Source organism: Saccostrea echinata, unplaced genomic scaffold, assembly GCF_033153115.1.
Source record: "Saccostrea echinata isolate AGI-Se365-2 ecotype Australia unplaced genomic scaffold, CSIRO_AGI_Sech_v1 ptg000054l, whole genome shotgun sequence".
NCBI lineage: Eukaryota > Metazoa > Mollusca > Bivalvia > Ostreida > Ostreidae > Saccostrea > Saccostrea echinata.
The window spans coordinates 12174727-12192026 of record NW_026889803.1 but is presented as its reverse complement, the minus strand read 5'-3'; the positions used below and the strand labels follow the sequence as shown (position 1 = coordinate 12192026).

The window sequence follows — 17300 nt, the reverse complement described above, 5'->3', positions numbered from 1 at the left end:
TTTCCTATATATTTCAATGTAAAACTTGGATTCCCTATTGTGGCCCCGCCATATCCCCAGGGTCATGATTTGAACAATTTAGAATCTACACTACCCCAGGATGCTTCCACATAAGTTTCAGCCTTTCTCGCCCAGTGGTTCTTGAAGAGGAGATTTTTTAATGACCGCACCAAATATTTGTCTTTTCTTGATTATCTCCCCTTTGAAGGGGGCTTGGCCCTTCATTTTAACAATTTAAACTTCCCTTTACCCAAGGAAGGTTTGTACCAAGTTTGATTAAAATTGGCCCATTGGTTCTTGAGAAGTTGAAAATGTGAAAAGTTTACAGATGGACGGACAGACGGACACCGGATGATCAGGAAAGCTCACTTGAGCTTTCAGCTCAGGTAAGCTTAAAGCTCATGGCTGGATCTGGAATTGAACAACGGACCTCTGTATCACTAGACAGGTACTCTACCAACTGACTTATCCAGGTCGATACACGTCCCAAATCTTAACACTCCTCCCTCCTTTGCCTTCACCCTCAAAGGCACCACCCAAGTTCTTAATATGCCCCTGGCAGGACTTTCATCTGCAAGTCCAGGGGTGGTAAACAACACCAATTTATGTAACAGAAAAGAAAATGTATTGTAAGACCAGGCTCCGGGGCCATAAAACTTGGATGATCTCAATTTTGATCTCAGTCTCACTTTTCCCTTATACATTCCTTTAGTAAAAGTGAGACTGAGATCAAAAGTGAGCTCGTCTAAGTTTTATGGCCCCGAAGCTAGGAATTGTGCCTGGGACCCCTGCATTGCTAGTCAGACACTGTACCAACCGAGCTCCACAGGCTGATGTCCACAGCCCAACCACTTAGTGCCTTCAGCACATGACTAACTTCCTCCAACCTTGGACCTGAAAATTTTCTTTACCTGTACTCCAATTAAAATTTAAAAAATGAAAGAGATCTTGAGCAATTTATTAGCTGTATACCACTGACTATTTGGCACAAAGATGCAAAACATTACACATTTATCTCCACTGAACACATTATCATATTTTCTGTGCTCAGTATCATTAGTGTGCAAATATTTCACCCTTGGACAGCAAACGTATACAAAAATAACAGGTCAATGTAAATGCAAGAATAAAATAAAATTAAAAAAAAAACTTATACAAATGGATGGATTAACGCAAGGTTAATTAAATGCAGCAAAAAAAAAATTACCTGAGAAATGATTATTTGTGTTATGTTTTGAATCAGCAGTAGAGGTTTTCCTTTTTTTAAAAAAATAAAGTATGTTAATTATAAATGAAGTGACTACACTGTATATTGTATAATATTTAACATCAAAATAATCAAAAGAATTGAGCATTTCAAAAAAAGAAGGTTTTAGCTTACAATTATAGGAAAAGCATCATACAACACAAATCACATTTGTTATTGCATTTTTCCAAATCAGACACATGCATGTACATACAAAATTTTGGAGTGATGCGTGAGTGATAAATTGATTAAATTCTAGTTAATTAATGCCCTTTTTAGGTCAGTCATGGACTAATGGAGAAAACATAAGCTAGGACTCTGACTCTTGATTCCAAGCACTCGGAGTATCTCACTGGTTTCAACATGGTCACTAGGATTTTCTTGTTTGAAGGACAATAAAACTTTTCCTCCTGAAATAAATAACAATGCATAAGATTTTTCCTAAGAACTAGAAACATATCCATAGGACATGAATTCCCTCAGCAGCTCAGGGTTCATAAGAAATAAATCATGAAGAGACATGTACCTTGATTCCTTGTTTCAGATTAACCATATTTTATGATTCACTTAACTGTATTTATTAGATTAAACTATGTTTTGCAATCACAAATGATTGTTTATCAACTGTGAAACTATTTTACAATGTAAGTTCATTTTTTTTTTTTGGTGAAATAGGTGTGCCATAAGTACGATGTAGACAATTTGATGTCAAGTACAAAAGCAAAATGGGAATTCTTCAAAGGCAAAATTCTCAGACCTAGTATGAGCTATGATCCTTTTTCTCTTTTAAAAGTAAAACGAACACATGCAGTTATTGAACCAAGAGAGTCTAACACAATATACTCACCAGGAGCTACCACAAGGGTTCCTCCATTTTGGAAACCATCTCCTCTGAAATCACCACTTATATTTTCTTGATTTGCCTAAATTATACAAATTAGTTGATAAAAATTTGATGTGATTTCAATATTTTGAATTCGATGTGATTTCAATATTTTGTGACAAAAAATTTACATAATGTTAAGATCTACAAAAATTAATAATACACATTGCTTATTAAATCACTTTTTAATAAATTTCTATTATCAGGGACCTATATACTATGTTAGTATATAGGTCTGCTATTATAAAAGTACTTTTTTAACTTTTTAAATAAATCATTATTTAATTTAACTTAAATCTTTTAGCTAATTTAATGCATTGAGTTCCAGCATCAACAAATTAAGGACCCTCTATACACCATTGCAAAAAGTTTTTGGACATTGAGAAAATTATATTAAATAAAGGTGTAAATATTGAGCTTATCTATCTAATTTTCAATATACGGTACGTGGCGTTTTCCTCCAGGTAAAATGTTCAGAGACGACAAAGTATCATTGAACAGAAATCACTACTGTTTACGTCCGTGGAGAAAATACTTGCAAATAAAGTGTTCAATTAATTTATCTTGGCCTTTTTAAAATGTTAAGAATATAAATTGATTACAAATTGAGTAATATACTGTAAATTTCATTTTATTGGAATTGAGATCTCAGGGCAGATCACTCTAACTGCAGAAAAATATCAGAATCAGAACTCTTTTAGTGTGCAGTGTACAGAGGGTTCTTAAAAAAAACTTACTTTACTTAAAGCATCTCTAGATGATTTGGTGAGCATTGAGGGAAAAACACTCAGTAGATTCAACCTATGTTTAAAAAATAACTTTGTAACAGGAAAGGAGAAAATGTATGGCTCAAAGTATCACAAGTAATACAACTTAAATAAGAAAAATCTTCACATTTTAGTTCCAACTTCACTCATGAACTAATCATCAAAAAAATCTAATTGTATGCAATAAAGACGATGTGATTGCTGTAATTCTTTACCTTTTAAATCCTAACTTTTTATAACATTGTTTCTTTGTGTCAATGTAGAGCTCTAAAAAGGGAAACACAATTCACATTATATACTAGGTTAACATGTTAGATATTGAACAACATAATACTATACAGCTAATAAAATAAAGCAAAACAATCTAATAATCAAATGATGCTTTTAAGAAACATTAATTTGATTAAACCCACACTTGCAGGTTGGAAACCGAATTAACTTAGAAAATAACATGGTTGTGCTCTGATGTAAAAAATGCATTATTTTATTGACAAAATGCTGATAAAGATCAAGCTCAGATTTCTTGTTATAACCATAATTTCTACTTGCTTCTGTTTCTGATTGCTGATGACAATAAGGTACATAATATCTCATAATCCTTTTGCAAAGATCAAGGTTTCCACAAACAATAGGGCACCAATAATGAATTATTCTAATGGAAAAGCTACTTCATACAATCCCCATTATACAATGTACATTGATTTGAGATCTGGGAATGACATAATTTCAATAACTGTTTGCTGCCTTTATATTGTCCTCTCATATGTAAATGGAAACTACAGATTTTTATCTAAATATACTTGAAAACATGCAAAGTGATAAATATAACTAAACTATACTAAAAACAGGCATATTGAAGGGTTAATTAGTTAATATGGAGTTGTATTTTCAAGTTTGTGATATTAAAAAAGAAAAAAATCTAAATCAAGTATGTACTTTAAAACATTTTCCTTCACCAGATGTTTATACATGCAAAACAATAATGATACTCTCAATCAATTTTATTTGAAAAACAGGAAAAAACAAGATGTGTTTGTGAAACACTGATGCCCCCATATGGCAATTTATTGCGAAAGTTAAACTTTCTCAAATGCAAATCAAATATGTTGGTACCCAAAGTAAGTTTTTGTCCCGAGGAATATACCTGTAAAATATGAAAGCTCTAGCAGCAAACATTAAAAAGATATGAAAAAGGTTAAAAAAAAATTTTCAAAGGTAAGCCAAACATCAAGGTCAAGGTCTAATAGTCAAAAATTAATGGTGCCCAAGGAAAGGCCTTCTCACAAGAAATACACAGTCATGTGAAATATGAAAGCCCTAGCTAGCACCAACCATTCAAAAGATAAGGCCAAGTTTAAAGTTTATCAAAAGTAGGTAAAACTCCAATGTCAATGTCAAAAGCTCAAAGTTGTTGGTATCCAAAGGAAGGTCTTGTCACAAGGATTACACATGTGAAGTATGAAAGCCCTAGCACCAACTGTTCAAAAGTTATGGCCAAGGTTAAAGTTGGGTAAATTTGTAAAACTGGGTCAAACTCCAAGGTCAAGGTCAAAAGGTCAAATATGATGGTATCCAAAGAAAGGTCTTGGCACAAGGAATATTCATGTGAAATATGAAAGCCATAGCTCCAACCAATAAAAAAATATGGGCATGTTAAAGTTTTTGCGGACAAACAGATAAACAGACACACAGATGGACAGCGCAAAAACTATATACCCTCAAATCTTCGATATGGGGGCATAAAAACAAATTCCCTTTGCATTCTTATGTCTACACACATAATTCTGAAACATGAAGATACAAACCTCCTTTGAAGAACCCTCCCTGGATAAACTGCTCGACACCCAATTCCTCCAAGCCGACCCCGATCAGGCGGACATTGTGTGTGTCGAGCTGAGGTTTGATGAGACTGAGCTGCTTAGCACTCAGTCGACAGAAAGGTCATCCAAACCGCCTCAGAAAAGTTATCACACATGGCTGCTTCTGCCAAAAGGTTTCCACTGCAATACTCTGCGGAGAAATTGTTTTAAAAAGATGTTAGAAATTTTAGGAAATTATCATTAACTAGTAACGGTACAGTATTCATATGTATTGTATTTGTATTGCATTTTATCAAAATTATTAGTAGCCTTTAAGGTGACAGGTAATTCAGAAGAATCCTATACCAACTCTACCAAACAGTAAACTTCTAAGCCTGTTTAACAAGTACTGTCCCTTCATTTAAATAACTAATTATGAACAAGTTATGGCCACTGGAACGAAGGGGCAAGGGGGGGGGGGAATAATTTTGCCAATAAAGTTACTATAGGTAACATAGCTGCTTTATTCTTGAACCCCTCAATAGTGTCTGATGACCTTGGTTCATTTTTTGCTTGTCAAGGAATTTTAGCTTGATTGCCCTCCCCCCCTCCCTTAAGTGATAGATTGCTTCCTATTGGCCAGTATCTGCAATGTAAAATGACATCATATAACTTCTTATGAATAACTTATTGGTGATGCGCTTTCAATTTTTGGTAGGTAGAACAGGTCTGGTGTACAATCACTAGATTTAGCTATGTAGCTTGTATGGAACGCCAAATTAACATATATTCAAATATTTGAACCTATCTTCAAATAATTCAATCTGATTAAAATCAGATCTTTGTTACGCTTGGAAATTCTGATGGTCGCTGTACAGCGACCATCAGAATTTCGGAGCGTAACAAAGATCTGATCTTAATCAGATTGCAAATAATTGTACCTATCTCCAAATGAATTGAAGATAAGTACATTTGAATTAAAGATAGGTGTAAATAATCATACCTATCTCTAAATAATTAAACCTAGGTTCAAATAAATTACACCTATCTTCAATTCAATTAAAGATAGGTTCAACTGAATTATACCTATCTTCTATTCATTTGAAGATAGGTACGATTGATTTAAAGATAGGTACAATTGATTCCAAGATAGGTACAATTGTAACATATCCACAAACGATTTGAAGATAGGTACAATTCAATTATACCTAGGTTCATTCATTTTGTGTTATTGAAAATAACGAAAGCTCCAACAGCGACTTTAACATGGAGGGAACTGCACATTGCATTTTTATGGGGAGTAGTTGTTATTGTCAGTATCTTAATAATTAAAGATAGGTTCAATTCAACTGCACCTATCTTTAAATCAATTTTACTTATCTTTAATTCAAGGCATTTGCACCTATCTTCAAATCAATTGTACCTATCTTCAAATCAATTGTACCTATCTTCAAATGAATTTTAAAGATAGGTATAATTGAATTAACCTATCTTTAATTCATTTGGAGATAGGTACAATTGATTTGAAGATAGGTACAATTGATTTGAAGATAGGTATAATTAATTGAAGATAGGTTCAGATATTTGAATTTATGTTAATTTGGCGTTCCATAAGCTTGAATTACCTACATGCTTTATTTACCTACCTGAAGTACCTTTATTTAGCTACTAAATCAAACTTATTTCTTAAATTAGCATTTTTCCCAGAAAGTGCACTTTGATGCAGTGTATGGCACGCCAAATTCACAAAAATGAGCTAATCATAGTTTCACAGTTGATAAACTAGGTTTATCGACTGTAAACTATAGTTTACGGACCATAAACTATAGTTAACGATGATAATCTATATTTCACATCTGTAAACTATAGTTTACACGATAATCTATGTTTCACAAGCGTAAACTATAATTAACAAGGAAAACAATCATTTGCTACTGCAAAATATAGTTTATCTGATAAATATAGTTTCATGATTTGTAAACTATGATTTACAACTCTAAACTATACTTAACAAATGTAAATTATAGTTTAGCTAGGCTTTGTAAAGTATACTTTACAGACATACAAAGCGCCAAATTCACAAAAATGCGATAAACATAGTTTTACACTTGAGAAACACAGTTTAGGAACAGAATCTCTTATTTTGTATCGGAGATGCACAATTTTTCTGTGAAACTAGATTTCACGACTCTAAACCATAGTTTACGATCAAAACTATAGTTAACAAAAGTTTTTTTTGTAAATTATAGATCGGCTAATCCTAGTTACAGCATTATTAGATTTTGCTATGTAACGACAATTGCTGTTAAATATATATGCATGTATGTTTCTTGTTGGCATTAAAAGTAAATGTTCTATTATTTTAAAGCAAATCTAGTTGGAAATAAAAAGAAATATGACAGGAAAATTATTGATTAAAATTTTATTTTTTTTAATTTGAAAGAGAAAAATAGAGACCGGAATGCCTGATCTATCATTAATAAAATACATGTATATCTTATATTAATCTGTAAATAAAGACATAACACAGAGCATGTAACATTGCAGGCGCGGAATTTATTTTTCAACAACCGAATTTTCTTCATACATAAATAAAAGTGGCCTTTTACGGAACAAACACAACAAATATTTGGGACTTCTCTCTCATTCTCTCTCTCTTAAATTCAAAGGAGGACGTTGAAACCCCAACAACCCCATCTATATCCACCACTGCATTTCCTCTTTTTCAGTTTCTTTGTTTTGGTGATGAGATGTGGCGGGAAAATGCTTGGCACATTATAAAACGCGCTTCACCCTCCTCTGCTTGAGCAAAAATCTCGTAATATTCTAGCTGTCTTTTAAGAAATTAAAATTTTATCATATTTTTAAAAATTTCCCATAGGAAGTGTATATATACACGACATTTTAAAACAAATACAATTAATCCTGTTTAAATAGAGAAAGTAATATTGATTATATATAACTCGGTCTTTGCTTTAGATAATGCCGAACACGTGTCCTTAATATTCTCCGCACTGATAAAACCTATACCCCATTATTGCTTCTCGCAATTGGCGAATTGAAAACTATCGTTCACAGTTAACAGGTGTTTAGATTCATAAACTATATTTAACAACTCTTAACTATAGTTTACGAGTGTGAATTATAGTTTATGACGATAAACTATGATTGGCAAATGTGAATCATAGTTTAGCTCTCAAAACTATAGTTTACGATCGATAAGTATAGTTTATGTCTGTTAAATATAGTTTGTGAGTATAAATGACAGTTAACTATATAGTTTATGACCAAAATCTATGGTTAACGAATGTAAACCATATTTTATCTGATAAATATAGTTTCACGATTTGTAAAACTTTGATTAACAACTCTTAACTATGGTTAACGAATGCAAATTATAGTTTACATATGAGAATCTATATTTAACAGCAAAATCTATTGTTAACGTTTATTTTCAGGCAGATAAACATAGATTAGCATTTGTAAACTACACTATACAACCGTTAAATATAGTTTTGCAAAGGTAAACTACAGTTAACGATTCGTAAACTATAGTTTACAGTTTGTAAACTATAGTTTACAATCGATAAACCTAGTTTATCAACTGTTAAACTATGTTTATCTAATTTTTTGTGAATTTGGCGTGCCATAGCAGTGATAATTTTTAACTTTGAACTCATCTGAAAACAATTCATGAACAAGAGGCCCAAGGTCCTTAACGGTCACCTGAGTATAATACAACAATTTAGAAGTTAAATACACTGACAGATGAAGCTTTGTTGCCCTAAAGCAAGAGAAGTTAGGAAGATCAGGATCAACAAAATAATTAGTCTAGTATTTAGTATCAACTCATAACTTAAGTTCTAATCTGTTCCCCACTTAATATTATCACCATGCAGACTATTAACAAACTATTAGTGCTTCTGTACTATTTTTAAACCCATATTAAGACCTCTAGCATTGACCTCTCTTATGGTCTTTGAAGAACTTTTAATAAGATAAGTTATTTTTGTCTCGTTTTTATTTATCTATTACTTACAGGTCTACCTGATTATTAAAACTAAGAAAGTACTTTTTGAATTATACAATAAACATTCTTGCATAATTATCTTATTCTATTAACCTTTCAAAAACATTATTTACAGTGATTAATTATCAAAGATGAATGGAAAAGGGGCATAACTTCTCTCAGTAGAATACAAATTAATAGAGCCCTGCCCAGGACCAGAATGCTTAGACGAATTGTCCAGATGTTCAAAAATCTGGTAGAAATACGCTTACTTATATCATTTAAACTTTTACTCAGTTTGCTTTCGATATGCCCAGAAGCAGAGAAGAATTTCACAGGTACAATGCATTTTCACTACAGATTCAACAAAGCCTTACCCTAACACCAGAACCCAAGACCAAAGGTCAAGAAATTTACAAATTTGGAAGAGTTACCCTCATCATCATAACTATGGACTTCAAAGAATTAACACTTTTCCACTATATTATCAAAAGCCCCCCCCCCCCCCTTTCCTCGTTATGCCAGAACCCCTGACCCTAGGACCACAAGATTTAAAAATTCTGTTCGAAGCTCCCATCTTCATCATAGCTAAGCAATTTATTTATCAGCTCAACACTAGGGAGCATACAGGATTAGTTAATGATTAATTAATAGAATTAATGCATTTTCACTATATAATCAATAGAGCCCCCCTCCCCCCCCCCTCCTCAAGAACCCCAAAAACTGAGGCCATGTATTTAAAAATTTTGGAAGAGGCATCCTTGCCTATCATAATCATGCACTTAGTTTGTTTAAATAATCTCCAGTAGCAAAGAAGAAGATTTTCATAGAATCAATGCATTTTCACTATATAATCAATAGAGCCCCACCCTAACACCGGAACCCCTGACCCTGGGGCCATGAAATTCACAATTTTTAAAAAGGCATCCTTATGCATCATAACCATGCACTTAGTTTGTTTAAATAACCTCCAGTAGCAGAGAAGAAGATTTTCATAGAATCAATGCATTTTCACTATATAATCAATAGAGCCCCACCCTAACACCAGAACCCCTGACCCTGGGGCCATGAATTTCACAATTTTGAAAAGGCATCCTTATGCATCATAACCATGCACTTAGTTTGTTTAAATAATACCCAGGAGCAGAGAAGAAGATTTTCAAAGAATTAATGCATTTTCACTATATAATCAATAGAGCCCTGCCCTAACACCAGAACCCCTGACCCAGGGGCCATGGCTTTCACAATTCTGGAAGGGGCCCACCTCCTCATCATAACTATGTACTTAGTTTATCACCTTAATGCCCAGGAGCAGAGAAGAAGATTTTCAAAGAATTAATGCATTTTCACTATATAATCGATAGAGCCCCGCCCTAACACCAGAACCCCTGACCCTGGGGCCATGAATTTCACAATTTTGGAAGAGGCTCTCTTGCTCATCATAACTATGTACTTAGTTACTTAATTTAATACCCAGGAGCAGAGAAGATTTTTAAAGAATTAATGCATTTTCTTTAGATAGTTGATAGAGCCCCGCCCTAACACCAGAACCCCTGACCCTGGGGCCATGAATTTCACAATTCTGAAAGAGGCACTCTTGCTCATCATAACGTACTTAGTTACTTTATTTAATACCCAGGAGCAGAGAAGAAGATTTTCAAAGAATTAATGCATTTTCACTATATAATCTATAGAGCCCCGCCCTAACACCAGAACCCCTGACCCTGGGGCCACGAATTTCACAATTTTGGAAGAGGCTCTCTTGCTCATCTTAACTATGTACTTAGTTACTTAATTTAATACCCAGGAGCAGAGAAGACGATTTTCAAAGAAATAATGCACTTCACTATATGATCTATATAGCCCCACCCTGGGGCCATGAATTTCACAATTTTGGAAGAGGCACTCTTCCTCATCATAACTATTTACTTAGTTACTTTATTTAATACCCAGGAGCAGAGAAGAAGATTTTCAAAGAATTAATGCATTTTCACTATATAATCTATAGAGCCCCGCCCTAACACCAGAACCCCTGACCCTGGGGCCATGAAATTCACAATTTTGGAAGAGGCACTCTTGCTCTTCATAACTATGTACTTAATTACCTTATTTAATACCCAGGAGCAGAGAAGAAGATTTTCAAAGAAATAATGCACTTTCACTATATGATCTATATAGCCCCACCCTGGGGCCAGAACCCCTGACCCTGGGGCCATGAATTTCACAATTTTGGTAGAGGGCTCAATGCTTATTACAATGATGCCAACAGTTTGACTGCTTGATGTCCAGGAGTAAAGAAGAAGATTTTTAAAGATTGCATTATTTTTGGTGGTTTTAGCCCCACCCCTCAGGCCCCAGGGGGGCAGGGACCATGAAATTCACAATTTTTGTTCCCCTTTACCCATAGATGCTATATGCCAAATTTGGTTGAAATTGGTTAAGTGGTTTCAGAGAAGAAGCTAAAAATGTTCAAATGTTAACGCACGACATACGCCGACGGACGAGAACGGATAGCAATAGGTCACCTGAGTGACTCAGGTGACCTAAAAACCACTCTTAGAGATGTGTCTTTTTCTGCGCAATCTCAATCAAAGTTCCAAAAGTTTTGGGGCTATATACAACAGTTAATTTGTGACCAAACAGTTACTTCTTGAATGAAATAACAAAGAAAACCAGTTCTGGTTAACATGAGCACAATGAGAACTTATCCACGCCCCATCGCACACAAGGTGGTGTACAAGCAGTTACTCAAACAATGGAAATACATCTTTTCCTTAAAAGTGTTCAAACGCAGCAATGTTAAAACTATTTCTGCTTTGGATTGCTTTTTAAATAATCCCTAGTATAAGTTATAGTTACACTATAGATATTAATTGGTTAGCTGTAAATACACTCACAGTTTTTCATTCACGAGGGGCGGAGCCCCGAGTGAATAAAAACTGTGAGTGTATTTACAGCTAACCAATTAATATCTATTGTGTAAGTTACTTGTACCAGAGGACCAATGAGAGAAAAGCGAGTTGTTAATTAGCACCGCCTACTACGAGGTGTCAAACCATGGTCCGGAGTCTGTATAAATAGCTGTCTCCATCTGCAAGGATCATACTTGACTGCGGCACTGCTACTGCAAGTTGTTGATAAAAAATTCGGAATTCGTACGTGTGAAGATATTGTACCTTTGAAATGTTGAAGACGCAGAAAACATGATTTTTTGCAGGTACAGGTATAGGGGTAGCGATTGTAGGCTTTTATATTCAAGCTGTTAACTCTGAAAGAAAATTTATCCTTCTACATCTTTTTTTTTTTTGAAAAAGGGGGATGGGTATGGGAAACATCGCCATTGAACTTTATCTTTATGGCAATCGGCGTACAGAAAAAATGAAATGATTTGTGACGTTTTAATGAAAGTTTGAAATGGTATTGGAAGTAAAAAAAAACTGGGGGGACTTCTGAAGTGAAATTGCTAAATGTATTTGGAGATGGGAAAGAAAAAACGAGAATTCGAGATAGGACGTATCATTTACTGATTAAGGATACGCGGAGAAAACATACAGAACCATTTATTAAGCGAACACCGACAAGCTAATGTTAGTATTTTTTTAAATTAAAAATGTTGACTTATTAATTCATTCATCAGCCATTGCCAAGGTCTTGAAATTCATCAGTCAAGGTCTTGACACAGTCCATGGCTTGATGCCAAAAGGTGGGCGTGACTTAAAAAACTGTGATTCTTCTGGTAAATACACCACAGCAACATCAAAGCAAAATCTGAATTTACCGCCAGTCCTATGGTACGAATATAAGTAGTCATGTATTTGCGATTTTTTGTCTTTTTAAAATAAAAAGCAAAATTGTGAAAAGTTGCCTTGAAATAGCAAAATAAAGCTACCTGAGGTAGGTAAATAAAGCTACGGTAGGTTATTTTAGCTACGTAGCTAAATATACTGATTGTACTGGACCTGTAGAATATATACATGCTGATTACATGCAATATGTAATCTGCACGAGTGTTAAAAACAATCACTGCCAAAAAAAATTAAAATGTCGAAGTCCTTTACTAATTGTAAAAAAATGTCTTAAAATAGTTCTGTCGCAAATTTCGTGTAACTTGAGGCGTAGCACAGTATACAACATTTACACTGCAGATAACAATTTAGACTTACCTCTCCGGAAGTTACACATTTGACGAGATTTTTGGCAATTTTCGCCAATTCCATTTCTTCTATCTGTTTATTTCCATAAGCTATATGGAGAATGTGCTCAGAAAACTTCAAAGTTTGTTCTGTCAACTTATAAAACACGTAAATGGAAATAACGAACCACTCGTATAGCGCCGTTTTCATCGTCACATTAGGAAACACGTGAAACTTTTTTCATAACAAAATAAAGGGGCGGGTCTTCGCGTCGGTGACAACTGAATTCGTTGCTGAAATGCCTTCATCTCTAACATTATCTTAGGGGTAAACTCTTGTTGCCCAAGACAGCCGTTATGGATAAAAGAAATTACATGGTAATTCATAAAATTTTAATTTAAATCTGATTACCCGAAGAAGAAAAAAATTCTTTTTGGGGTTTTTTCATATTCTACTATAATCTGAATTTACTAGGTGAGAAATTGAGTGACATTAGAGGGAGAAGTCCATAATTAAGATATTTTGTCTTGTTTTTTAACGTTTGTTTATTCATATTCCCAATGTTTTAAAATTTAAAAATGTGATAGGCATCTTTCACACAGTATTTTTGTTCCCATTTATAACATAAATTACGTCTTTTTGATCATTTAAGTATAAGTTTGAAATATTGGTCAAGTCCACAACGAACACCTCCCGTTGTTGACGTTTTTGGAGGAAATGCAGAGGTGACTTGAATATCAATAGGACGACGACATCACCATGCATCTGTCAGGCGCATTATAGCAGTAATGTCTATAAATGGTCAGTTTATATGGAGTCATATATAGTTTAAGATTATTAATTTTGTCTCTGGTTTCACAATTCAAAGTAACACAGTGTTGTGCAAACATAGGGCATTGCGTGTTATCAGACACAAAATCGGGGGGGGGGGGGGGGGGGTATCTTTGTTCCATAGTAGCAAAACTTTTATTCTCTAAACAGCTTACTATATTCACTCATGTATAATTGTTCTGCACATGTCAGTCAAACAGTCACATAATGTTTCTTCCTAACAGCCTTAGGCAAATGGTTTGGTTATTGGGACTGACAAAATTCAAAATGCATGCTGCACAAAAATTGTATAATATCAAATGATTGTTTCACATACAGGTCTCCATTTTTTGGTTGATCCTGTAGCTGAAGATGTCAAGGTCGTTTGTCATCTCCTCACATATCTGCAGAATGTCAAGGACAACAATCTCCACAGCAATGATGAGTTTCTGGCTGCCACACACAGCTTTTTGCAGTGTATGGACCAATACTATGGTGCAACAAGAGCACACAATGTTTCAAACTGGATGTTGTTCCTCCGTCAACTCCTGACAATAACATCAGAAACGGTCTATATAAGGTTGTCCTGCAAAGTGTGTGAGGTTGCCCTGGAAACCTCTGTGACAGTGCCATGCAGAATTAGAACAAATCTGAACAATTTAGTGCTACGTTTGAATAATATATGTGGAATTGTTAGTCTTTTACAAAAGGAAGCTTCAGAAATCTGTGATAACCAAAGAAGGGGGTCGGAAAATGGTCACCAGCCTGTGGCGTTATGGGATGAGGATATGATGGCTTTGGTGATGCAGTCCAGACAGGTACAGGATATGTTACAAGGCTGTGAAGTTCTTATGTCACCTGTGGTGAAAGCTGTTGAAGCAAAAGCTGAAAAAGACAAGCGGTTCTTCAACACATTGTCTTTCTCCATTGGTGCAGCATGCTTAGGTAATAATGTTACTTAGTTTATATAAAGTATATATACATAAAGTAAAATATATAGCTGAAAGCTCAAGTGAGGTTTTCTGATATCGATTACATTTTGTTTGGCATCCATCTGTTGATCTGTCAACTTTTCTCATTTTCAACACAATTCTTAATTCTCAAATGCTCTTTTCACAAAGCATCCTTGGGTGAAAAGGATTCAAGTTTATTCAAATGACATATTTTCCAGTTGTGTAGATTTAAGTTTGTTCAAATTATCCCACAGGGAGGGGGATATAGGGGGCCATAATAGGAGTCAAAATATAACATAGGAACAAATAGAGAAAAATCTTACAAAATCTTCCTCTCATGAACAATAAGGGTGTTGCTAAAACGCGGAACGGAAAACGGAACGGAAAGCGGAACAGAACGGATAATGGAAAATATGATACCAGTTTAAAGCCCTTGAAATATACAAATTATACCAAAAACGATATAAATTATATGTGTTGTTCATATTTAACCTTGATTATCAAGAATGAGTTGATCTCTTTATGTATACCGGTATTCTCATATGAAGTTTCCAGTACAAAAGAAAAGCATAGGGTTCATGTACGGAAAACATAAAATATATACACTTGGTATATATATAAAACGTTGTGGTGAGATATGAGTGAATTAACTTTATAAAAGACCACTCTGATCAACATGAATAGCCAGTATTCGATATTTATATGTGCGAACACAACATAATTTTCGATGCACAGGCACCTAAAGTACCCATGATATCGTACAACTCTGCATCCCCCACCCACCCCCATCCCCCGTATTTGGCGAAATTGTAAAACTGGAAAACAACACTAACTGATTGCACAGAAAACAACACTGACCGATTGCACAGAATAACATTAAAATTGCTATGATGGAGAAATCACACATTTTCCAGAAAATGCACTCTTGTAATTTATATATCATTTGGTAGGGAGGGGGATGATGCATAGATGTAGCCTACGTTGTCCTCGCTTCAAGTGCCTGACGGTGGATAGCGCGGATTCAGGATATTTTTAGGGGCAGGTGGGTTAATGTGTACTTTTCCCATCAAAGGGGTCCGTGATTTTTTTTGGGGGGGAGGTCATTTTTCTTAATAAATATTTACTTTACAATGTACACGTAATAACTCCACAAATTTCAGGGGGTCCGAACCCCATCCCGAACCCACTCTAGATCCGCACATGCCTGTAGTTTTAATAAGCATGTCCTCTATTCTTTCCTTAATGTCAGTGATCGTTGTCTGGATCACAAATGTGTACATAATTATTCTCTTTCTCTTAAATATGCAAACATATCATGTCGATTAAAGGTTTTTGAATTTTGAAGTTTTTGAGTTTGACCACAATCAAAGAAAAAGTCTGAAAAAAAGATTCATATTGAGAAGAGCATGGTCATGATTATTCATTTTAATATGCAAGCATCCCCAGGTAGGGTACATATAAGTTTGTTCATATCATGGCCCCAGGGGCTCTAGCTAGGGTAGGGGGCAATTTCTGAAGAATGCACAGCAGGGTCAAGGTGGCTCAAATGAGCAGTGTGGCCCATGGGCCTCTTGTATTTTCTTAAGCTTTTTGAAAGCAGATTTTGATAATCGTATAACATTGACTATCAAGAGATATGAATATTAGTGAAAATATTTGTATATATAATTAAATTTTATATGTTCTCAGTGTTTAAATCAATATGCAATTTTGAAAGTGATTAAAACTAAAATATTATAAGAAAATATCTGAGGGGAAATTAAAAAATAATAATAATAATACTGGTGCAAGAACAAAAATTGCAATCTGTTGGATCAATTTTTGTTCTCGCACATATTAATTATTCTATGTATACATGTGGTTTAAACTGAAAAGGCAAAATATTTTGGACAGGTTATATTCATTTTAGGTAATTTTGCCTGGAATGTATGGCAGGGAAGGTCCACAGAGCAGCTGATATCTACTGGTATGTGGTCAATATGTACGGGTTTCTCGGCTGCTGTCCTCCAAATTCCACGAGTACGTCTCTCTGATATCACAACACAGCTACAGCAACATCGCAAGGCTCGCGAGAAAGTGAAAGAAGTCACTCACTGCTGGATGGAAACAGATAATTTTTCATATGCCAAACTTGTCCGTCCTCCTGCTAAGCAGGGGAATAGTGATACTGGGTTTTTGATTGGGAAGGCTGTTGCTGTGAAGACAAATTGTAGATGATATGTTGTAAGGTAGTAACCATACTTTAATCCTAATTACTGAGTCAGTGTTTGGACAATGTGGCTGTATTATATTGAAGGCATTCTGTATTCAGATTTTAATTTCTTAGTGAACTGTGCCTTGGAAACCTGAGTACATGTATAACTTCCTCAATGATACTTTTAAAACATTTTCTACCTGAATTGAAAATATCCTGATACTAAGTATATGGCTGACCTGATTTTCCGCGATTTTATTTTCAGAACCTTGTTGCTTTTCCACGACTTCTCTATACTGCTTGTCCGTGATTGGTTTTTACTATATGTCATGTATTATCTCCTTTTTTGATACTTTCTTTCCACAATTAACATCAAACGGTTGCTGATATTTACCTGCCTTTACTCAAAGCGTTCTATTAGGTTGTGATTGCTTACTTACATATAGTGATAAAAAGTGAATGAATCTCTCATTTCACACTGGTCAGTGATAGGTTTTAGATGTTTT

General features: G+C 34.6%; 2 protein-coding genes across 2 annotated transcripts; one reads left to right on the top strand and one right to left on the bottom strand.

Moving 5' to 3' along the window:
• Positions 1-942: 942 nt before the first annotated feature.
• On the bottom strand, positions 943-13047 carry LOC133204615 (prostamide/prostaglandin F synthase-like). The gene is given in 6 exon segments (XM_061340368.1): positions 943-1656; positions 2094-2169; positions 2867-2930; positions 3112-3163; positions 4702-4906; positions 12868-13047. Coding segments are annotated over 6 exon segments (696 nt in total). The 3' UTR covers positions 943-1537.
• Positions 13048-13537: 490 nt separating this feature from the next.
• LOC133205714 (uncharacterized) lies at positions 13538-16940 on the top strand. Its single transcript, XM_061341579.1, has 3 exons — positions 13538-13638; positions 13987-14592; positions 16510-16940. The coding sequence occupies exons 1-3, from the start codon at positions 13626-13628 to the stop codon at positions 16815-16817; spliced, it is 927 nt and encodes a 308-aa protein (XP_061197563.1). The 5' UTR covers positions 13538-13625; the 3' UTR covers positions 16818-16940.
• The last annotated feature ends 360 nt before the right edge of the window (positions 16941-17300 follow it).